This window comes from Magnolia sinica, chromosome 2, assembly GCF_029962835.1.
Source record: "Magnolia sinica isolate HGM2019 chromosome 2, MsV1, whole genome shotgun sequence".
NCBI classification, from domain to species: Eukaryota; Viridiplantae; Streptophyta; class Magnoliopsida; order Magnoliales; family Magnoliaceae; genus Magnolia; species Magnolia sinica.
The window spans coordinates 22,921,678-22,946,419 of NC_080574.1; the positions used below are offsets into that span (position 1 = coordinate 22,921,678).

The 24,742-nt window shown below is 37.7% G+C and overlaps 2 protein-coding genes across 3 annotated transcripts in view; both read left to right on the forward strand.

The window, feature by feature from the left end:
- Nucleotides 1–1,368: 1,368 nt before the first annotated feature.
- On the forward strand, nt 1,369–14,581 carry LOC131236642 (ferric reduction oxidase 7, chloroplastic-like). 2 transcript variants are annotated; one of them, XM_058233951.1, is made up of 11 exons: nt 1,370–1,509; nt 2,579–2,714; nt 9,825–10,067; nt 10,187–10,277; nt 10,396–10,593; nt 10,714–10,948; nt 11,271–11,598; nt 11,933–12,206; nt 12,627–12,882; nt 12,967–13,402; nt 14,147–14,581. In XM_058233951.1, exons 3-11 carry the CDS (start codon nt 9,836–9,838, stop codon nt 14,314–14,316), a joined length of 2,220 nt encoding a protein of 739 aa, XP_058089934.1. In that variant the 5' UTR covers nt 1,370–1,509; nt 2,579–2,714; nt 9,825–9,835; the 3' UTR covers nt 14,317–14,581. The 2 variants fall into 2 exon arrangements, with proteins under 2 accessions (XP_058089933.1, XP_058089934.1); XM_058233950.1 differs by lacking the exon at nt 2,579–2,714 and having other exon boundaries at nt 1,369–1,509.
- Nucleotides 1,417–24,742, forward strand: part of LOC131236643 (ferric reduction oxidase 6-like) — a 42,321-nt gene continuing 18,995 nt past the window's right edge. The window contains exon 1 of the mRNA XM_058233952.1: nt 1,417–1,509. The gene's annotated coding sequence lies outside the window, so the exon portion shown is untranslated. The remainder of the gene's footprint in view (nt 1,510–24,742) is intronic.

The following is a 24,742-nucleotide window of genomic DNA, read 5'->3' on the forward strand; positions in this document are numbered from 1 at the left end:
AATATGGAACATAGTCATTTTTCACTGTTTATTTTTCGCATTACCACTTCATGAGTGTATGGGGAATTCATAGGGTTGACCCTTCCAAAACTAGCCCATATATTTTACATGTGTGTCATGTTTACACACATGTCCTAACATTTCTCTTAATATATTATTTTGCTAGATGATATATGATGTTAGTGCCACATGTTATCGTATAATATGGATTGATAAGAAAATGGGGTCACAACATAACAAGTAGCTCTGAAAAAGTTAGAATCTCCCTGAAAGAATCCAATGAGCTGCTAGAAAAGTTGAAAGAATATAATGAAATGGAGAGAGAAAGAGTGTGTAGTAAATCAAGGGAGAGAGATAACCTTAAATGAAGAGAGAGAAGATGCTTGTTTTCAATTGAAATTAGGCTAATGAGAGACTTATATTTTAAAAGTTTTATACATGCAAAATACACACACACACACCAAATGCTCAGTTGTACACCAGTTCCCACGGAACTCGTGTAAACTTTTTTAGAACTCATCATACATGATGGGATCAGGCTGAAGGAAAAAGAAAACAGTCTTCTCCCTTGATTTGCATCTCTCTTTGTTATATATGGCCCCCCAGAGTTTTAGATCAGGCTGAAAATTGGTACTTGGGGTTTCATGATGGGATGCCGCATCACATGGACTGTTCTAATTAGACGCCCATGACACATGTGCAGGTTCCCCTCTCTCTCTCTCTCTCTCTCTCTCTCTATATATATATATATATATATATATATATATATATATATATATAATTAATGGTAAGATATTTGACATACGTGTGGCTTTAGTAATGAGATTCATTTATTAAATTTTAGTAGATGATATTTAATTGGTGGGTCTTATTTGATCAATGTGCCGAATCTTTGACATATATTCTCACTATATTTAAAGACTTTGACATTATATAATCTCTTATAGGAGTATTACATTTGCATAGAGATAGTTTGTTTGGTTTTTTTTTTTTTTTTTTTAAAAACCGTTTAATGCACAACTAAGTGAGCATTTCTTAATTAGTACTTCACAGTGATTCCTAGTAGATACTTGGATTTGGACAATTGTTTGACTGAATATCACTTTTTTTTTTTGGCAAACCAATCCACAATCGATCCACATAATATTGGACGGTTTGGATTGAATGTTCATAAATGTCGCGCGTACAATGGTTGCATGCATGCGTATGAAAGATCATGCACCCTGCAAGTCTATCAAACAAGTGGTAAAGCTAAAAGAATTATTATCATGCACGACGACAAAAGTCAGTTCCACCGTCAAAGACAACTGAAAGCATTCAACAGTGCTGAGTTGGCCACACTTCTACTTTCTAATCATCTCCTCCTTACCAACTACTCATTCAAGCTTCCTCATTTCTACAGCCATTTTCCATGCAGCCTTACCCTTTTGAGTGGCTCTTACATCTCTTCAGTAATGATGTCTCCTCCACCAACACATCATCATCATCATCTCATCTCCATTTTCTAAGGTAAAAATGAAGAGCAACATTTTGTCTTTCTTCCATCATTTCATTAAAAGTTTATGTCACAAGCATCTATCCAAGTACTGATTTATGCATTACAAGTTCAAATCTCAATTCGGTCTCTCTCATTTTCTACATATCTATCAGTCTCATGAATTTTTGCTCTTCTTGAGCGATTACAGCTTTTGTATTTAATTCAAACAAGAAATCTTACTGCTAGATATTTTAGTACTTTTTTATTAGATGGTATCAGAAGATTAAAGCATAGTTCTAAAACTCGCCGTCTTGCTTGAAACTCGGCCGAGTCAACTCAACTCAGCCAGATTTTAGGAGACATGGTATTGAGACTGACTTGGCCCGGATTCAGGAAGACTTTCGAGTCAACTCGCCGTGACTCACAGTGGTTCAAGCCAGTGAGATGTAGCAACACCTCTACAACTATGCCAGTCATCACTTTTTTGTTACATATCTTATCTTATAATATACTTAAATAAACTCAACTATTTTAAATATCCCTTACAATTAGAAACATAATAATCAAGTTGATTCAGGTCGAGTCTTTGAGTTGACCTGACCCAAATGAACATCGAGGCGAGTTGAATTTTCAGTTTTTAAACTATATATGGATTAAACCTCAAATGGCTAGTATTTAGTTAAACATTCGAAGTTGAAAGTTTGAATAGATATTTATCCAGTGAAATTGTAATCTCAGTCATAAATCTTTCTCTGAATTAATGAACTCAAGTGAAAGAACATCGAAAAAGTGGTAAATCAATACAAACCCATTTGCAATATAAAGATTTTAGTGTTCTTGAGTAGTGGCATTTATTTAAACAATAGAAGTTAAAAAGGAAATTTTCTAACAAAATACTAAAGATTTGCCTATCGGAAGTAGGAGCACTTTTATCTCTAGTTCAAAATTATTAAGAAATTAGTAACAGATTAATAATCTATTTCGATAAGAGTAATAGTATTGGAATTTAGAGTGGTGTGTTTATTTATGAATTGCAAATTTGAAGTTCAAACAGCCGTTTATCTAACTGGTTGACGTGTTTTTTTTTTTTTTTTTTTTAAGTTAAATATCGTCAGAAAAGAAGTAATCTTGAGAACTTTGTACTGCAGATTGTTGGAGAAAGAAGTCTAATTTATTATTTTCAGTGCTCCCTCAGGACAGTGGACCACTTGTATCTCATTCCGTTTAATAAAATAGGGTTTGTCTTTCTCCCCTATTCTAAGATTTTCCCAAATTCATAGCGCTTATAACATGGTATCAGAGCTAGACTTTCAACCATGATTCTCCCCTCTTCCTTCTTTCTCCAACACAGATAAGAAGTTGGAAAATCTTATTTAGCAATTAGAAGCTCATGAATTAAACATCCATTCATCTAACTTTCTAACAGTTACTACTTAATTAATGTACTTGAATGAAAGCTCCTTCAGAAAGAAGTAATGGGTAATCCTAGATCCGGACTAGAAAACTTTCAAGACAGATTTTGGCAATGGAAGTAATGGGTAATCCTCGATTTGGACTAGAAAACTTTCAAGATAGAGATTTTAGCATTGGTAATTGTTAGAGTTTGCCATTGCACTAGAGGTTCATAGCAGTTATCTAGCACTGTAGCATCAGCATCTGAATCAATGAAATGTGATTTATCATCCACAAAGTAGCAGATACTCATCAATTCAGGGTTCACAGTTGAAGCGGCTATCTGCTTACCTTGGTAATATTTTTATTTGCACTAATCTGCACAAGGAAAAAAAGATGGTTTTTGAGAAAGAAGTAAAGGGTATTCATCAATTCATTAAACGAAAAAAAACATGTATTTCTTTATGCATTGGAAGTTCAAAGTTTGTAATGCTAATCTGTCTAAATTGGTAGAATTTTACTGAATTAATGTATTCGCATGACGGATCATCAAGAAATGAGGGATATATTGTTGGAAAATTTGGTTGAATTAAATAGACTATTTAAAATCGAGAATCAAAAAAAGAAAATAAATTTTGAGAAAGAGGACTTATTGAATTGAGTCGAGGCGTGACGTGAGTCACTCGGCTTGAAATCGAATTTGCTCCCCTTAGACAGCGTCCCAAGTGCAACAGATTTCCAAAGCAATCGACCTTCAGGATACAATGACTATAACCCGGTCCCAGCGGTACACTCACTGTACGCAGCCTCAAACCACTTGCAGTTTAACCCGAAAGTGCTAAGTTGACTCAACGACGAACTTAGTAATCAAAATTCTTAAAACAGAATATCAGAGACTGTTTTATAAGAGAGAGATTTTTCATATTTGAAATGTGAATCGGAAGTCTTTATATAGACTCCGAAGTAGTGCATAAGCACCTTTTACAAAGGATTATGTCCGTTGGGTTTAAATCCAATAGATGCAACCAACCGGAACGAACACACCTCTCTAGTTTAAAACGAAAATGCGCAAATGCAAGTACACTTGCAAATAAAGTCCCGCGAATGCCCATACACACACACACACACCCACACGAGTACACTCACACCACACTCATGCCCACGCCCAACCTAGCCAAGCCCAGCACACGGAAACGAACTTAGTCTTGGACTCGGCTTGGCACGGCATGGCTCAAAGCGCGTGCGCATGTGTGGTTAATGGCATAGATTAGAATTATTGGCATAGCCCCCTCATAAGACCAAATTCATATGCCCCTTGAATGAGGTTCAAGCCCCAAGGCAAAAAGTCTATCTTATATACAAGATATTTTTCTTTGTCAAATCCGATGTGGGACAAAACCCACAACTCAAAAGCACCAAAAATTTCAAATGTGGAGGGAAACCAAAATATTTGAAATTTAATTTTAATGTACATTTTGAAACAAAATACAACAATCCTCCACATGTTTCAAAATAAAACTCTTTCGAGTTAAAGTGTAATAGTTGTGCAATGGTGTCAGTATCACCATAGACTTCAACTGACATTAGAGTAAGCAAGACAAGTCTATAAGAATTAGGTGACACCATAGTCTTGAACATGAATCCTTTTAATGTAAATCGCAAGTACATGTCACTCACACAACTCTTCCTCTGCAAGTGATTCTGTGGTTTGGTGCGTTTTAAACATACATCATTACCTGAATTTCATAAGTACTCTAGAGAATTCGCTTAGATTCTCATAAGAAGCGGTCTCTACCTCTACACCCATATAGATAAATTTCATCAAGTGTATGCAGTAATTGTATACACCACCAAATATATGACTATAGATCTATTAAGAGTTTTAAAAAACTCATCTTTCTGCGTTACTACTCGCACTATATACCATACAAGGGACTCTCATAACTTAGTGCAATCGTCTATCCCGTGTCTTGTTGTTTACCCATTAAACTTATCTTGTGGGATCTCCACTTGTATAGGTTGGGTTACTAACACTGGTAGCTCATATATTAGGCTCAGCCTCATTCCCTTCGATGTATTATTGACTAATATTTTAGATAGTCCTTTGGTTAGATGATCTATTAAATTCTTTTTTGACCTCACAAAGTCAATAGATATGACTCCATCACACAACATATGTTTTATTATATTGTGTCTGAGTCTAATATGTCTGCTCTTTCCATTATATATTTTACTATTTTCTTTTGCTATACCTGCTTGACAATCACAATGAATAGACACGACCGATATAGGCTTTGGCCACAATGGTATATCAGTTAAGACATTTCTAAGCCACTTGACTCCTGATTCAGTGTTTTCTAAGGCAATAAACTCGAATTTCATGCATAGTTGACCGAGTGATACATGTCTGCTTGGTAGACTTACAAGAGACTGCTCCTCCACACAAAGTGAAGACATATCCGCTAGTGAATTTTGTCTCATCTGAATCACTGATCCAGTTAGCATCACTGTATCCTTCTGATACAGAAGGAAAACCAATATAATGTAAACCATAGGCCATACTACCTTTTAAGTATTTCAAAATTCTAGACAAAGCATTCTAATGCTCTTTTACAGGGTTATGTATATATCTACTTAGCTTTCCTACTGCAAAAGTTATGTCTGGTCTAGTGCAGTTTGTTTGATACATGAGGCTACCAATTATTCTGAAATACTCTAATTGAGACATACTATTTCCTATATTGTTCATGAGAATGACACTATAATCATAAGGAGTACTGACAGGTAAACAGTTAAAATGTTTAAACTTTCTCAATAACTTTTCAATGTAATGAGATTGTTATAATACAATAACACTATCTTTCCTAGTTGCTTTAATACTCAAGATTACACTAGCCTCTCCTAAGTCTTTCGTATCAAATTTAGATGACAAGAATTTTTTAGTTGCAATAACTAATTTAATATTAGTTTTAAAAATAAGCATGTCATCAACATAAAGGCATATAATAACATAATCATTTTCAGAAATTTTATTATATACACATCTATGTACATCATTTGTATGATAACCATTTGATTTTAAAACACCATCAAAATTTTCATGTTATTGTTTAGGAGCCTGTTTTAAACCATATAGTGATTTAATTAGTCTACATACTTTATTCTCTTTACCCGATATCTTATAATCCTCAGGTTGCTCTATATATATTTCTTCTTCTAAATCTCCATTTAGAAAAGTTGTCTTAACGTCCATCTGGTATATCACCAGTTTATATATGGAGGCTATCACTATTAAGACCCTGATAATTGTAATCCTAGTTACAGAGGAATATGTATCAAAGTAATCTATTCATTTCTTTTATTTAAAACCTTTCGCTACCAACCTAACCGTAAACTTATCAATAGTCTTATCTGGTTTTAGTTTCTTTCTAAACATCCATTTATAACCTATTGGCTTGTTTCCAGATGGTAGGTTTACAATTTCGTAAGTGTTATTAGATATTATAGATTCCAATTCATCATTTATTGCTTCGTTTCAAAAGGTTACATCTGGAGAGTTAATTACTTCTGTATAAGTTGTAGGATCATCTTCTACTAAGAATGTGAAAAAACCATCTCCTATGTTAGTTTCACTTCTAAGTCCAGTACTGTTTCTTGGTTGTATCTCTTCTACTACCTGCTCGCAAGTACTTTTACTAGTAAACGCGGTATCTGATTCATTAAATTCCTCTATTCCTATAGATTTAGATTTCATAGGGAATATGTTCTCAAAGAATTCTGCATCTCTAGCTTCTATAATTGTATTAGGATATATAATATTATCTTTAGTTTTTAAAACTAGCTAGAAACGTGTAGGCTGCACTATTTTATACATAACCTATAAATACACAGTCGGTTATTTTATGACCTAATTTTCTTTTCTTAGTTTCAGGTAAACCTACTTTAGCGAGACACTCCCATACTTTAATATATTTATAACCAGGAACATGATTCTTCCAAAGTTCATAAAGTGTTTGTTCAGAAGATTTAGAAGGAATTCTATTTAGGATATAACAAGTAAATAGAATTGTTTCTCCTTACATATTTGAGGGTAAGCCTGAACTATTTAACATATCATTCATCATTTCCTTTAGAATTCTATTCTTATGTTCTACTATTCTGTTTTATTCTGGTGTCTAGGGAGCTGTAGTTTCGTGAACTATTCTACTTTTTTCATATAATTCTTTAAATTGAGAAGATTCATATTTACTTCATCTATCTGTTCTAAGTCTTTTAATTTTTATATTTAATTGATTTTCAACTTCAATTTTATATCTAGAAAAAGCATCTAAAGCTTCATCTTTGTTTCTTAACAGATAGACTCTAGTGAATCTAGAGTAGTCATTTATGAAAGTTATATAATATCTTTTTCTACCTCTAGACATGATTTCTAGAATCACCTAAGTCACTGTGTATCAACTTTAATAAAACAGACGATCGTTCTATTCATTTAAAAGGTTTTCTAATGAATTTTAATTCTACACATGTTTCACATTTATCGAATTCTTCATAAGATATATTAGGTAATAAACCTAATATTTTCATTTTCTTCAAAGATACTACATTTACATGACCTAATTTACTATGTCATAGATAAAATAGTTCAACGATATAAATAGAACTGGATGTCTTCTTTTTATTATTATTGGATACATTTACAATGAATAAACCATCACTACAGTATTTCTTACAAACAAAAGTTACATTCTTAGTCATTACATGCTTATCTAAATCAAATACTAACTTGATATCAGCCTTATTGAGGAGCGAACTAGAGACCAAATTTCTTCTAATATTACGTACATGTAGGACATTATTAAATATCAAAGTCTTTCCAGAAGTGAGTTTCAGAAGTACTTCCCTTTTTCATACAACTGAGAATGTTATAGCATTACCCATGAACACATGTTTATCATCTCTTGATACTTGGTAGGAAGTAAACATACGACGATCCTTGCACACGTGCCTAGTTGCACTAGTGTCTAGTACCTACTCTAAGTTATTTATAAGGAAGACTTCTGACACCATAGCTACTACCATGTCAGACACATTGCCTGTTTATGTAAGATTAGCCTGTGGCTTATTTTTATTTTTCTTAAGCTCGCGGGTTTTAATGTGATGCCCAGGCTTTTTCATAGTTGTAGCAATTTTATTTTTTTTTAATTGATTGTTTGCATTCTTCTTTTTGAGCTGCATTAATTTACATAATGTCCAGGTTTGCCACAATTATGACAAATCAAAATTTTTTAATTATTTTTCCAACTTGATTCTACAAGATTCGCCTTTGAATTTATTTCATTTTCATTTTCTTTTTGGTCCTTGATTCTATTGGCCTCCTCTATTCGTATGTATACGATAGTAGTTTCCAAAGAAACACCATTCTTTTTTATCTTTCATTCTATTCTTATATTCTTTCCAAGAGGGCGGTAACTTTTCTATTAGCGCTCCTGACAGAAACACTTCATCCAACTTAATTCCTTTTATCGATAGTTCGTGAACTAGATTTTGAAAATCATGAATCTGATTTGTGACAGGTTTATCGTTTGTCATTTCATAGTAAAGGAAATTAACAATTGCATGTTTTTTAGCACTTGCATCTTCCAATATATATTTCTTTTCTAAAGCAGTTCATATGTCTTTAGTGGATTCATAAGAAGCATATACGTCATATAGTTCGTTGAACAAAGAGTTTAAAATATAGTTTTTACAATTATTTTCATCTTCTACTTCGGTTTGATTTGCTGGATCTATAGTAAATGATTCAGATAGTATGTATGAAACTTTAAGGGTGGTTAGTGCGAACATCAATTTCTATTTCCACTGTTTAAAGCATTGTCCAATGAACAGTTCGATTTTAGTTAACTCCGCAGAAGCATTTACTATTACAGTAGTTCTAGTCTATATAATTCAACAATTCGATTTCAAGATAGTTGGAAATTTTTGGTTGAATTAAATAGACTATTTAAAATCGAGAACAAAAAAAAAAAAAAAAAAGAGGACTTATTGAATTGAGTCGAGGCATGATGTGAGTCACTCGGCTTGAAATCGAATTTGTTCCCCTTGGACAGTGTCCCAAGTGCAATAGGTTTCCAGAGCAATCAACCCCCAGGATACAGTGACTATGACCCGGTCCCAGCGATGCCCTCATTGTATGCGGGCTGGAACTACTTACAGTTTAACCTGAAAGTGCTGAGTTGACTCAGCGACGAACTCAGTAATTAAAAATTTTAAAACAGACTATCATAGAATGTTTTATAAAAGAGAAGGATTTTTTGTATTTGAAATGTGAATCGGAAGTCTTTATATAGAATCCGAAGTGGTGCATAAGCAACCTTTACAAACCAACCGGAACAGACACACCTCTCTGGTTTAAAATGAAGTCCAGCCTGTCGCGTCGTGCACGCGCGCGCGTGTGTGGTCAATGGCATAGATTAGAGTTATTGGCATAGCCCCATGAAACCAAATTCACATGCCCCCTGAATGTGGCTCAAGCTCCAAGGCAAAAAGTCTATCTTATATATAAGATATTTTCCTTTGTCAAATTCGATGTGGGACAAAACCCACAACTCAAAAGTACCAAAAATTTTAAATGTCAGGGAAACCAAAATATTTGAAATTCAATTTTAATGTATATTTTGAAACAAAATACAACATATGTATGCACCAATTCAAACGTATTATCTTAAATTATTAGTATTCTTTTCTAATTTTCTGAATGAAAATAGCTCTAGATTATTGGTAAATAACTGTCATGTATACCCATAAATCTATTCAGCACTGGCATACTCGAAAAGGTGAAGGAATTTTAGCATTTTCATGCTTCTAGCTGCAGATTTGAGTTTTGAGTAATTGGTGACAAGGTGGAAGTGAGTGGATATTAAGACTTGCCTTCTTTTTCTTTATTTTCATCCCACAGCTTGTAATACTATGGCGGAAGGTTCAGGTGATGACGTGGTTATTTCAAACACACGGCTTTATGACAGTTTTTTCAAGCAGAGATGCTCCTTGGTGTTGCTGGCAAAATGGGTACTCAAAACTGCAATGTGGCTGATTTTCATTCTCTGGATTGCTTTGATTTTTCTCTATCCTAGCGATTTCATGGGGAAAATCTTTCACAAATGGTTTGAGTTAACTCAAGGGACTTTTTATGGACTTGATGGTAAGCATTACCAGCAAATCAAAACAGTAGTAATTTCAGTTACCTGATTCTTTTAAGAGTATAAATAAAATACAGTGTAAAATGTCAAGATTGATATTTTCTGTGTTGGAAAATTGCAGGAAGTTTATTTCCCATTTTCAGTGGCCCAGTCATTCTTATCGCATTTCTAGCAACTATTTATGTAACGGCATTTCCAAGAGAATACCATAAGTATGTCCTTTGATGCACTCAATCATTCAGTTCCTAGGCTGAGATCGTCTTGTGAATAATATCGAATTCCATATTCTAATTCCGCTTGAATGTAATAAGCTTTTTCTTATATGATTAGAACGAAGAGACCGAGAATTTTGAGATTCCGCCTGTTCACATTCCCTGTGATCGTCAATGGGCCATTTGGGATTGTCTCTGCTGCTGAGCTAATTGGGATAATCTTGTTTGCCGCATATCTTATATGGGCGTTTTCTGCTTACACAATACAAAACCATCTCTTGATATCTAAGATGTTACTGACTTCGAGGGAGAGGAGGTAAAACTAGTATGGATTCATCAGCTATGTCTTCTATTGTTTGGATACAGACAAAAAAAAAAAAACTCATTTACTGGAGATTTCGCTACATGGGTACTAATTTTTAGCTGCCTTTTGCAGTCTTCGAATGTTGAAACTTACAGGGTTTCGCTTGGGATCAATTGGATTGTATTGCCTTGCATTTCTGTTTCTCCCGATTGCACGAGGATCGATTCTACTCCGCCTCATAGATGTCCCTTTTGAGCATGCAACAAGGTACCACATTTGGTTGGGACACGTCACAATGGCGATCTTCACATTGCATGGCGCATGTTATTTGGTCGCTTGGGCAATGCAGGGTCATTTCTTGCATAAAGTGAGTTATGTTTGTAGATTTATCAGCTATGCATATGACTGTTCTTTTTTATTTGAGATTTGTAACCATGATATGAGAGAATTGTGTATGGTACATTAAGTACACTTGTAGAGTTTGGGTTTACCAAACACCACCCAAACTCTACAAGTGCGGTTTTCGGACATGGAAAAGAAAACTCTCATTAATCGAGCCAGTAAATGGTTCAGAAAGAAAAGGGAGGCCTTGTTCTGTTCTCAACCATGATTTAATGCTAGTGCATTCGTTGACCTTGGGAACCATGAACAACCAAACACTCCCTAATGCAATTGGTTTGTATCTGCAGATAGCAGAGTGGAAGAGCAATGGCATTTCCAATCTCCCCGGAGTAATTAGCCTCTTGGCTGGCCTGTCGATGTGGGTGACATCATTGCCTCCACTGAGGAAGAGGAATTTCGAGCTCTTCTATTACACCCATCAACTATTTGTAGTTTTCATTGTCTTCTTAGCATTGCATGTTGGAGATTTCATTTTCAGCATAGCATCAGCAGGGATATTCATCTTCCTACTCGATCGTTTTTTGAGGTTCTGCCAATCGCAAAATACCGTCGATGTGATTTCTGCAACATGCCTTCCATGTGGAACAGTTGAATTGGTTCTTTCAAAGCCAAGAGGTATGCTTACCAAACATTTCCATACTAGAGAAATGAAAAACTACTATCCACGGGTCGAACATTCTTCTTATCCAAGTCATTACCTCTCCTGGTAATTTCATATTGAGTTGTTAGAGAAATCTGATCAATGGTATTATACTCCCCACATGTGTGCAATATCCAAACTGTTCATCAGATGGACATTGCAGATATTGGTGGCCCAAGAAGCAGTCTGGTCTAGATCTCTCACAGTCATGCCACAATGGTGTGGGATGGGTTTGTTTGATCTGGCGAGTAGCTTTGCAGAGCTCAATCTGTTGAGTTATATGTTCTAATTGCTATTTTGGTATTCCAGATATGCAGTACAATGCTCTCAGTTTTATTTTCCTTCGGGTGCGGGATTTATCTTGGCTGCAGTGGCATCCCTTCAGTGTTTCCTCGAGTCCTTTGGACGGTAGACACCATCTTTCAATTCTTGTAAAGGTTCTTGGGCAATGGACAAAGGATCTTAGAGACACTATCTTGAATGCTCCCAAGCAGCCTCGAAAAGGGTTACCATTTCAACCTTATCCTCAGATAAGAGCTGCTGTTGAGGGGCCATATGGCCATGAATCACCATACTATTTGATGTATGCACTCTTCTTGATAATCTTTGAATTTTACTACGTCAATGGGATATTTTAGAACTTCTCGATAGAAGTTTGTGATTCATATGCTTGGAGATGAAAACTAGCTGCTTGTGTGAAAGTAGAAACAATTTTCTTGAAGTAGCAAAGTGATGTGGAGAAAGTCTATTTTGGCTCTGAAACCATCTGTAGGAAAACAAGCCTCCTAAATTCTCTTATAAGATATAGAAGAAATCCTTGAATTGTTTGGATACTGTCTATTTAAATTACTTGAAAGAGAAGCAGAAATCACTATCAACATCATAGACTAATTTCCAACCTACTTCTGTTTCTGAGATCCACAACCATGAGAATTCCAGAAGTCTTTCAACGAATTTGTTTTTATAGATAAACTGACCTGCTCAACCCTTTCTTCTTTATTAGGTATGAAAACCTTATTTTGGTAGCTGGAGGCATCGGGATTTCACCTTTTCTAGCTATCTTGAAAGACATCTTGCACCGGATTAGGGAGAGCAAACCATGTCTACCGAAAAAAGTAGTGATCGTTTGGGCCGTGAAAAGATCCAAAGAGCTTCATCTTCTCTCCATGATCGATGCAGAGTCTCTCTGTCCATCTTTCTCCAATAAACTGAAATTAGATATTCGAACTTACGTCACTCAAGAACAAGGACCTGTTCTGGTACTTCCCATCACTAGATGAATGTCTTCAATATCTTCAATGCATCAATAAACAGAATCTGAAATCTCTGCTTTCCGATTTCAGGAAAATGGTGATCTTCCCCAATGCATGGACTGGTCCTCTTTCCACGATAAGAAAGGAAGTCACATTTCTGGTTTAGTCGCTACGGGGAATAACATATGGTCTGGATTTTATTTTTCCTTATCGACAGTTGGATTCTTTGTCTTCTTGACTCTGATGAAAGCATTTTATATAAAACCATTCAAAATAACGAGTTGGTGGTTTCAAGGCCTTCTATTCATTGTATGCATGGTTGCAAGCATTGTCACATTCGGAGGTCTTGTGGTCTACTTGTGGCACCGTTGGGAGAAAAGGGTTTCGAGCTCTGAGAAATGTAGTGACGACAATGAGGAGAGTGGCTTGACACATTACAATGAGCCGAAGTTGCAGATTGGCCTGTGCAATACAAATCTTGATAGATTGAGCACTACACAATACGGATGCCGACCAAACATACAAGGTAACTATAAAACCTACATTAACTATCTTTTTCAAGAAATCATGAACTTGAAAAATACAGTCCTTGATCATTTGGAATACCCATTTGGCTTATGATTAGATTTTCATAGCTAGATAGAAAACATCTGTTTGAAGTATCACTTCTCCAACTGGTAATAACTAACTCAAAGAGCTTGCTCCTGTTGAATTCAAACAAATCCCAATTGACATTGCCTTTCTTCTGCCATGGAGAAATCTTACTCTCTGAACATAAGCTAATGTATGTGTTTTTTAGATATCCACTCATCTACATGCGCCATGGCTGGAAAATCTCATCAGGTGGGCCACACATGTATGATAAAGCGGCAATTAAAGAGACGATGGTGATCCACATTCAATGTACATATACAGTGGGGCCTACTTCATGACCCAAACTGTACAAGGCTAATTCATATAAACGGTGGAGCCCACCTAATGTGGCAGATTTTAGAGTAGAATACAGATGGCTAGTCTTTCGAGTAGCTGTAATCAGGCCTTTGTCACCAAAATCCCAACCATATGACTGTGGGGTAATTCCTGTCCACATTCAAGGCAGGATTTTCCAAAACACTAATCTCCTCCGAGTCCGATACTTTCATTGCGTATCCAATACCTTCAAAATTGAAATTTAAGCATCTGATTAAGAGAATTTTCTATTTCTATCTTTAACTAGCTTCAAAATGATCAATGAATCATGGCTCATTTCAAATTTATGTACTCCTTTCAGAGATCTTCGACTCCATCTCAGATCGTTGGGGGGACGTCGATGTGGGCGTCATTGTATGTGGCCCATCGAGTCTTCAATCTAGTGTTGCTGCAGTGTGCAGGTCCCACAACATATGGGGCAGTGGGGACCAACCAATCTTCCACTGCAACATCCACAGCTTTGATCTGTAATCAGCACCTCTTATCATTTACAGTTACTAATAGAAGATCATATATAACTCATTCGAATCCTCGAATTCAGTACTGAGATTTGCGTGAACCGTCCATCACCATAGCGGTCATCACAAGTTGTAATTTTACCATGATGGGTGGATTAGATATTCGTATCATACAAGCTATGTGGATGATTTGTATTTAGAGAATTCTATGAGAATATCAGCTGTCTTATGATTTGTATTTAGAGAATTTTATAAGAATATCAGTATTTCTTGTGTTATTTGAACTGCCTTTGAACATGTCTCGTCACATTCTGGAATCAGCCAGCTGTGTTCTCCACATTGTTATTAGTTTTGGGTGTGTTTGGATGTCCCTTGCATTGCAAAGTGGGTCTGCAAGGTACAACTTTCCACTCAAATCAATGTTTGTTGTTTGGAGGTCCCAAACACAATGAATGGTGATTTGGGGTGTGAAAGGCAGAAAACACAATGTTCCTCCCAGGAAACCATCACCCCCCCATAATGTGATTGTCAATCGTGATTTGGAGTGCATCCAAACGGACTGAAATCATCTACAACACACCCAAGCTTTGTGGGGCCCACCAAGTTGTATATGTGAAGTCCACTCCATCCATCAGCATAGAACCCTTATGTTCACCCTAATTCAAAAGATCAGCCTGATAATAATAAAAAATATCGGATTGGGCACACCAATGAAAGAAGTGCAAACCTATGCCTAAAGCCTTCCAAGCTCACTCAGTGTGGCCCACTTGAGTTTTCGATCAGGCTGATTTTTGTGTAATTGATGCAGGAAAGAACATGATGAGGTCGATCACCATTTTCCTCTGGGATAACTACTCCGAGTCCACGGAACTCTCTGGATTTCACTGGATTTCTCCCCGAGTTTCTTCAAATTCATGAGGGATAAAATAGAAATAATTTCTAATAAATTCGAAAATAAATTGATTGATTATAAAAACAAAATTACAATCAGTTAAATAATGATTTCAAACCTAAGACAGAGTTTTAGACTCAAACTCTCAAAAAAACGTGACTTAGTATAAATAGTAAACTTACTATTCATAAACAATCATCATTACTACTAGACTTCATGATTTTTGGCCAAAAATAGTAAGTGTCCAATTTGGCCTAACCACATTATCCTCTTAATTTTTGTAAGCCCTTTTCATGTTGTACACGACTCTTACAACTCAAAAGTTACGATCGAATTAAAACTTACTATTTATAATAAAAATAAAAATAAAATGAACTTTTGACTGTGGATATAATGGAATCTTGCAAATCCAGTGTGGGCATCCCAGCTACTGCTAAAGTAGCTTCTTTTACCCCAAAATCATATATGATACGTCGAAAAATTCATTCCGGTTTGCAAGATATGACTGTTTTAAGGTTCTGACATTCCAGATCATTTCCGCCTCCAATCAAGCCGTCTCTGGTCCATCTTTGCCATGAAAGTGTCCGCTACACGCTCTACATCAGTAATCCATTTATCCTTGTGAGTCACCTTTGATGAACGGGTTTGATGAAAGATACACACCATGGTGGCCCCACACACAAAGTTATAGTTGGCAACCATCTCCATTATTCCCTGTCGTGTGGGCCACCTGTGTTGTCTATGTGGCTGAAGTTTGGCCCTAGAGCCTAGCATTGAGGACCGCTACCATCCGTTTGTCCTATTTCATGACGGGAGCTTGGCCTATGTTTTTTGTCAGAGCAAATGCTAAGTAGGGCCCACATGGTGAACGGCACATTTCTGGAACAAGCGCCCTTTTGGCACGAGTCCAAATGGTATATAATCTTGAGCCCGACAATGGTCTAGATCCCAGGGTATACCCTGATGTTTCCGGCAGGACCCTCATGGTCTCGGTATCTCCGCCATGCCACCAACGCTGCAACACAATGCTGGATGGCACTAGAGCTGGGCATGGGATGACTCGACTCGGCAAACTTGACCCGTGTGACTCGTTTAGAACCTACTTGATCTGAACCAAGTGGATGAGTTAATTCAATTTGAGTTGACTTCTTCAAATCCGAACTCAAACCGAGTCGAGTTCGAGTCACCCAGTGACTTGACTCAACTTGATCCGAAATCCAACTTGGTACTGACTTGACTCATATATATATATATATATATATATATATATATATATATATATATATATATTAAAAAAATTAAAACTAAGTTTTGAATTGACGAAGAGGTTGGTCCGGGGAGGTTGCAATTTTGGCAAGTGAATCTAAGTCTTGAGTTTTGATTTTAGCACGTGGATACCCTCTGTATACGACCTGACTTGGTACCGACACAACCTGTCTCGGTACTCGTGATTGGATCAGACTCGTCTAGATTAGTCCATGCTAGACCCGGGCTCGGATTGGGCCAGGCATGCTGGACTTGCTACCGGGTCAGGTCGAGATCGGGTCAGGCCTATTTCAAAACCAGATCAAGTCAGGTCACCCCTAATTCAGTCTGACTCAACTCGATGCCCCAGCTCTAATCAGGACCACCCATCAGGTGGGCCATCAGAGCCAACCGTGAACGTTCGTGTGCCACGTTGTCACATGCGGACCGAGGATAACATCACCCTTATCAAAGTCGTAAATGGGCCCACAAAAGAGCATCGGTCTAAATCAGCCACTTTAGTTGGTGGCGGATGGGGCCCACACTGAAGCGAATCTTGAAATAATTGCAGATGACGTTGATGTTTCTGTTCCATGCAATGAAGTTTTGAGAGATTTGCGACTGTAGACCCCACCTTTTATCCAATGGTTTTTTTGGAGGCAAGTCAAATTTACCTTGCAAACTTAGACCTCCACGCACTGACAGCGAAATTCGGGACGAAAATGCCCCCTTTCACGGAAACGGATTGGGTACTCCCCCTGCCACCAGCCAAATGGCGGATGGTTGGTGGTCTGTGGGCCCCACCATGATGTATGCTTTTCATCCATGCCGTCCATATATTTTTCTAGATCATTTTATGGTATGAGACCAAAAATGAGGTATATCCAAATCTCAAGTGTACCACATTACAGGAAACAGTGTTGAATGAGCGTCAACCATTAGAAACCTTTAGGGGGCCACTATGATGTTTGTGAGAAATCCTCCCCGTCTAAGTTCATTCATAGGGTCACAAAGACCTAGATGAAGAGGAAAAACAAATTTCATAATGATCCAAAACTTCTGTAACCCCTAAAAGGGTTTCAATGGTAGACGTTCAATTCCCTACTGCCTTTTACAGTGTGGTCCACTTGATAGTTAGATCTATCTTATTTTTTGTCTCAGGCCTTAATATGAGCTTGCCAAATATATGGACGGTTTGGATATAACACAGACCTCATGATGGGACCCACAAAAGCAACACAGCAGAAAAAAAAAACAGTCTCTCTCTCTCTCTCTCTCTCTCTCTCTCTCTCTCTCTCTCTCTCTCTCTATATATATATATATATATATATATATATATATATTTAGAAGGAGAACTTTTTCTTCCTTACATTTTTCTCTAATACATAATTATATAAATATGTATATATAAGTATATAAAAATATTTTTCTATCTTTTAATTCATTTCTTTGTCTATTTATTTAACAAGCATATCTCCTAAACTAGAATGATTTACTTAAAGTACCACATATGATTTTGGGGTAGGAGAAGCTGATTTAGCCAACCAACTTAGTTATTTTCCAAGATTCCATCGGGTCAATGGTCGAAGATCCATTTCATTCTCTTCGCGGTCAAACTGGAAATTGAGCGAGGCAAACCAGGAACTGAGCGGGGCAAATTAGAAATTGAGCAAGGCAAACTGATAATTGAGCGGGGTAAACTAGAAATTAAGTGGGGCAAACCGAAAATTAAGCGGGGTAAACTAGAAATTGAGCGAGACAAACCGAAAATTGAGCGAGGTAAACCAGAAATTGAGCGGGGTAAACTAGAAATTGCGCGGAGCAAACTGAAAATTGAGCGAGGCAAATCGAAAATTGAGCGGGGCAAGCTAGAAAATGAGCGAGGCAAACCAGAAAATGAGCGAGGCAAACCAGAAATTGAGCGGGGCAAACTAGAAATTGAGCGGGGCAAACCGGAAATTAAGCAGGGCAAACTAGAAATTGAGTGCTGCAAACTAGAAATTGAGCGGGGCAAACTGGAAATTAAGCGGGGCAAACTAGAAATTGTGCGGGGCAAACTGAAAATTAAGCAAGGCAAACTAGATATTGAGCGAGGCAAACCGATAATTGAGCGGGGCAAACAGCAAATTGAGTGAGGCAAACTAGAAATTGAGCGAGACAAACTGAAAATTGGAGGACTACTTCATTATGAACATAAGGAAAACAACATTAGTTTCACCATTTTTTCTTAATTAAACTAATGTTTGCAATTCAATCTATTTTCATTTTGCATCCAAACACAGCTCATGTATTAACTTGAACTATTTTTAGGAAGAACAGTTCTTAAGCTCCAACGATTAAAGAATAAGACACATACTAGAACATAGATTCCTCTGTCCTTGAGAATTTTGACGTTTTGATTGAAATGACTCAATATATGATGTATCAAAAAAGACAAGTATCAAAATGTGGTTGATATTTATCCATACGTCCCAACCTCCTCAAGCATCTTAGCAGCATTTTATTGTTGGCTGCTGAACATTTCAAAGGCAAAGTCGATATTATCAAGCAACGCTCGATATATCGAAGATTGAATCTTGATATGATCAAGACACTCTCGATATATCGATAAATTATGCAATTTTCAATTTTGCTTGCTAGACAGTTTACAAGCAAAGTCAATATTATTAATCATTGGTCGATATATTGAGATATATTGAGTTTGATACTATCGAATGGTCGTCTATATATGTCAATACAAGTTTTTCCATCTACCTTAATGGATATAAATCATTAGTTATTGATACTATTGATCGATATTATCGATGACTTACCAACGATATCATCGAGTGTTCTCCACATTGTTATTAGTTTTGGGTGTGTTTGGATGTCCCTTGCATTGCAAAGTGGGTCTGCAAGGTACAACTTTCCACTCAAATCAATGTTTGTTGTTTGGAGGTCCCAAACACAATGAATGGTGATTTGGGGTGTGAAAGGCAGAAAACACAATGTTCCTCCCAGGAAACCATCACCCCCCCATAATGTGATTGTCAATCGTGATTTGGAGTGCATCCAAACGGACTGAAATCATCTACAACACACCCAAGCTTTGTGGGGCCCACCAAGTTGTATATGTGAAGTCCACTCCATCCATCAGCATAGAACCCTTATGTTCACTCTAATTCAAAAGATCAGCCTGATAATAATAAAAAATATCAGATTTGGCACACCAATCAAAGAAGTGCAAACCTATGCCTAAAGCCTTCCAAGCTCACTCAGTGTGGCTCACTTGAGTTTTCGATCAGGCTGATTTTTGTGTAATTGATGCAGGAAAGGAAATGATGAGGTCGATCACCGTTTTCCTATGGGATAACTACTTCGAGTCCATGGAATTCTCTGGATTTCTCCCTGAGTTTCTTCAAATTCATGAGGGATAAAATAGAAATAATTTCTAATGAATTTGAAAATAAATTGATTGATTATAAAAACAAAATTACAATCAGTCAAATAATGATTGCAAACCTAAGACAGAGTTTTAGACTCAAACTCTCAAAAAAACGTGACTTAGTATAAATAGTAAACTTACTATTCATAAACAATCATCATTACTACTAGACTTCATAATTTTTGGCCAAAAATAACAAGTGTCCAATTTGGCCTAACCACATTATCCTCTTAATTTTTGTAAGCCCTTTTCATGTTGTACACGACTCCTACAACTCAAAATTTATGATCGAATTAAAACTTACTATTTATAATAAAAATGAAAATAAAATGGACTTTTGACCGTGGATATAATGGAATCTTGCAAATCCAGTGTGGGCATCCCAGCTACTGCTAAAGTAGCTTCTTTTACCCCAAAATCATATCTGATACGTCGAAAAATTCATTCCGGTTTGCAAGATACGACTGTTTTAAGGTTCTGACAGTCCAGATCATTTCTGTCTCTAATCAAGCCCTCTCTGGTCCATCTTTGCTATGAAAGTGTCTGCTACCTACTCTACATCAGTAATCCATTTATCCTTGTGAGTCACCCTCGATGAACGGGTTTCAAGAAAGATACACACCATGGTAGTCCCACACACAAAGTTATAGTTGGCAACCATCTCCATTATTCCCTGTGGTGTGGGCCACCTGTGTTGTCTATGTGGCTGAAGTTTGGCCCTAGAGCCTAGCATTGAGGACCGCTACCATCCGTTTGTCCTATTTCATGACGGGAGCTTGGCCTATGTTTTTTGTCAGAGCAAATGCTAAGTAGGGCCCACATGGTGAACGGCACATTTCTGGAACATGTGCCCTTTTGGCACGAGTCCAAATGGTATATAATCTTGAGCCCGACAATGGTCTAGATCCCAGGGTATACCCTGATGTTTCCGGCAGGAGCCTCATGGTCTCGGTATCTCCGCCATGCCACCAACGCTGCAACACAATGCTGGATGGCACTAGAGCTGGGCATGGGATGACTCGACTCGGCAAACTTGACCCGTGTGACTCGTTTAGAACCTACTTGATCTGAACCAAGTGGATGAGTTAATTCGATTTGAGTTGACTTCTTCAAATCCGAACTCAAACCGAGTCGAGTTCGAGTCACCCAGTGACTTGACTCAACTTGATCCGAAATCCAATATATATATATATATATATTAAAAAAATTAAAACTAAGTTTTGAATTGACGAAGAGGTTGGTCCGGGGAGGTTGCAATTTTGGCAAGTGAATCTAAGTTTTGAGTTTTGATTTTAGCACGTGGATACCCTCTGTATACGACCTGACTTGGTACCGACACAACCTGTCTCGGTACTCGTGATTGGATCAGACTCGTCTAGATTAGTCCATGCTAGACCCGGGCTTGAATTGGGTCAGGCATGCTGGACTTGCTACCGGGTCAGGTCGAGATCGGGTCAGGCCTATTTCAAAACCAGATCAAGTCAGGTCACCCCTAACTCAGTCTGACTCAACTCGATGCCCAGCTCTAATCAGGACCACCCATCAGGTGGGCCATCAGAGCCAACCGTGAACGTTCGTGTGCCACGTTGTCACATGCGGACCGAGGATAACATCACCCTTATCAAAGTCGTAAATGGGCCCACAAAAGAGCATCGGTCTAAATCAGCCACTTTAGTTGGTGGCGGATGGGGCCCACACTGAAGCGAATCTTGAAATAATTGCAGATGACGTTGATGTTTCTGTTCCATGCAATGAAGTTTTGAGAAATTTGTGACTGTGGACCCACCTTTTATCCAATGGTTTTTGTTGAAGCAATACAAATTTACCTTGCAAACTTAGACCTCCACGTACTGACAGCGAAATTCGGGATGAAAATGCCCCCCTTTCACGGAAACGGATTGGGTACTCCCCCTGCCACCAGCCAAATGGCGGATGGTTGGTGGTTTGTGGGCCCCACCATGATCTATGCTTTTCATCCATGCCGTCCATATATTTTTCTAGATCATTTTATGGTATGAGACCAAAAATGAGGTATATCCAAATCTCAAGTGTACCACATTACAGGAAACAGTGTTGAATGAGCGTCAACCATTAGAAACCTTTAGGGGGCCACTATGATGTTTGTGAGAAATCCTCCCCGACTAAGTTCATTCATAGGGTCACAAAGACTTGGATGAAGAGGAAAAACAAATTTCATAATGATCCAAAACTTCTGTAACCCCTAAAAGGGTTTCAATGGTAGACGTTCAATTCCCTACTGCCTTTTACAGTGTGGTCACTTGATAGTTAGATCTATCTTATTTTTTGTCTCGGGCCTTAATATGAGCTTGCCAAATATATGGACGGTTTGGATATAACACAGACCTCATGATGGGACCCAAAAAAGCAACTTTAGCAGTTCTCCAAAATCATGTCTTTTTTTTTTTTTTTTTACTCTGTGTGTGCTTTTTTGGGTCTCATCATGAGGTCTGTGTTATATCCAAACTGTTCATCTATTTTACGAGCTCATATTAAGGCTTGAGACGAAAAATAAGACAGATCTAACCATCAAGGACCACACTGTAAAGGGCAGTGGGGAATTGAACGTCTACCATTGAAATCCTTTTAGGGGTCACAGAAGTTTTGGATCATTATGAAATTTGTTTTTCCTCTTCATCCAGGCCTTTGTGTTCTTATGAATAGATTGGATGGAAAATAAATGTTATGGTGGGCCCTACAAAATTTTTAACGTTGAAAATCAATTTTCCTGCTGCTCTTTGCGGCGTTGTCCAGTTGATTTTTGGATATGAATTTTTTTTTTTTGATAATGCTCCAAAATGATCTCGAAATATGGATGAACGTTGTAGGTATAATAAATACATAGCTGTGGGGCCATGTAACTTTGATATCTTTTGAGCCGTTCGTACAACTCTCAGCAGGAGGAGTGTCAGCGCTCGTCTTAGGAAGGGAGGGGTATTTTCGTCCTCAAAATCGCTGTCCGTACGGAAAGGTCTAAGTTCGTTAGTTAACTGTGTTTTGTTTTAAAAAACCATTGGATAAAAGGTGGCGTCCACAGTCGCAAAATTCTCTAAAGTTTTCAAATGCTTATTCGCCCAACACGAGTCATTCTCGATAGTTGATACACAGCCACTAAAAATTGTACACTTGCCCACTTTAATTTAAACTGAGCCGTCCAAATTTCGGGACCCACTGTAGATAGATAGTCATACGAAATTCATATTTCATTAAACGATCCAAACATTGATTAGCGTGCATTTGCCTTTCGAATTAAGACAGTTGACAATCTTCCATGTAGACCGTCCATTAAATGTCCACTAATCAATCAATAGAGAAATCAGATCAGTATAATTTTTAGTATACAGATAATTTAAATTTGGACCCACGTTTTGGACGGTTAATATTAATTTAAACAAATGACAACTGTGCAATTTATTAGTGCCGGCGTGTCAACCATCACACTCTCCCAAGCATCAAAGTTTCCCTGATTCGCCAAACGCCAGCCGGCATTGACGGAGATGCAAGACCAAGAGATGTATGACTAAACGGACTTTTGTGTAAAAAAAGTGCCCTGCGACTAACCATCATGATATGCGGTTGAATGGATGTGACAGAAACCATACGCGTCTAATTCAGATTTCATCCTCATCGCAGCAGTAGGAATAACGGTGGTCCTTTTTGTCTCGTATATTACAAAAATACATTTTATAAAGTTATAGATAAACTAAGATGGGAAAAGGTACTATGCGCTCGACCTCACGAGTCCGTCCCATGAGGTGTGGGCCCCACCGTGATGCGTTTCGAACATCTACCCCATCAGTCAGATGCACCATTCCATCGTGGGCCTAGGTCTCAAAATCAAGTCAATTCGTGACTTGTTGGACCACACCACATAAAGAAGTCGAGAGGGGCCATGCACCATTAAAACATTCATAACCATTTTTTGGGCCCACCGAGATGTGGTTTGCAAATCCATCCCATCCATTATGTGTGTCCCACTTGGACGAGGGTTCAGACTAAGTTTAAGACGCATGCAAATTTCAGGGGGCGCCACCAAGTGCTTTTATGTGTTTTAACGGTGTCTTCACATGATTTTAGATGGTATGGCCCACCCGAGCTCCCTATACAGATGTTTTTTGGGATATTCCATAATTTAAAGGGGACCCATCAAATGCACGGTGTTGATGGTTGACACACATCACGATGGGGCCCACAGAGCTCAACCTCACGGGAGCTTCTCGTGAGGTCAAGCGCATAGTACCTTTTCCCAACTAAGAGAACGCTTGTTTGCCCGGGAGTGGATTAGCTTTTGCATACAAAACTTAGCTGGACCCACTGTCAAAGTACGTGGTTTATCCACGCCGTCCATCCATCTGTTCAGCTCATTTTAGTGGTCGAGTCCAAAATTAAAGCATATCCAAAGCTTAAGTGGACCACACCATAGGAAACAATGAGAATAAGACTTTCACCATTGAAAATTTGGTGGGACCCATAGAGATGTTTATTTGTAGGGGTGCACACGGGTCGCTTGGTCCAATTTTAAGGTGAAACCAAAACCGAACCGTTCCATACAGTTCTAAGAATTTTGGAACCACAACTGAATCGTTAGCACCCTAGAACCAGAACCAAACTGTGAAAACCGGTTTAGTTCTGTAACGCCACGAAAATCGGCACCCGAGTATATAAACTCTGATCCCGAGTTCTTAAGTGGTAACCAAATGAAGACGCACGCGTGACCTCATTCAGATTCACATTTATTTCACACACAGATAATCAAAATTGCGGAATTCAATTTAGTGCATCCAAAGTGAGGTATAGATAACGAAAATCTAAAAATATAAGGCTAATGTCCAAAAGTTACAATATCAAAACTGGTAACCA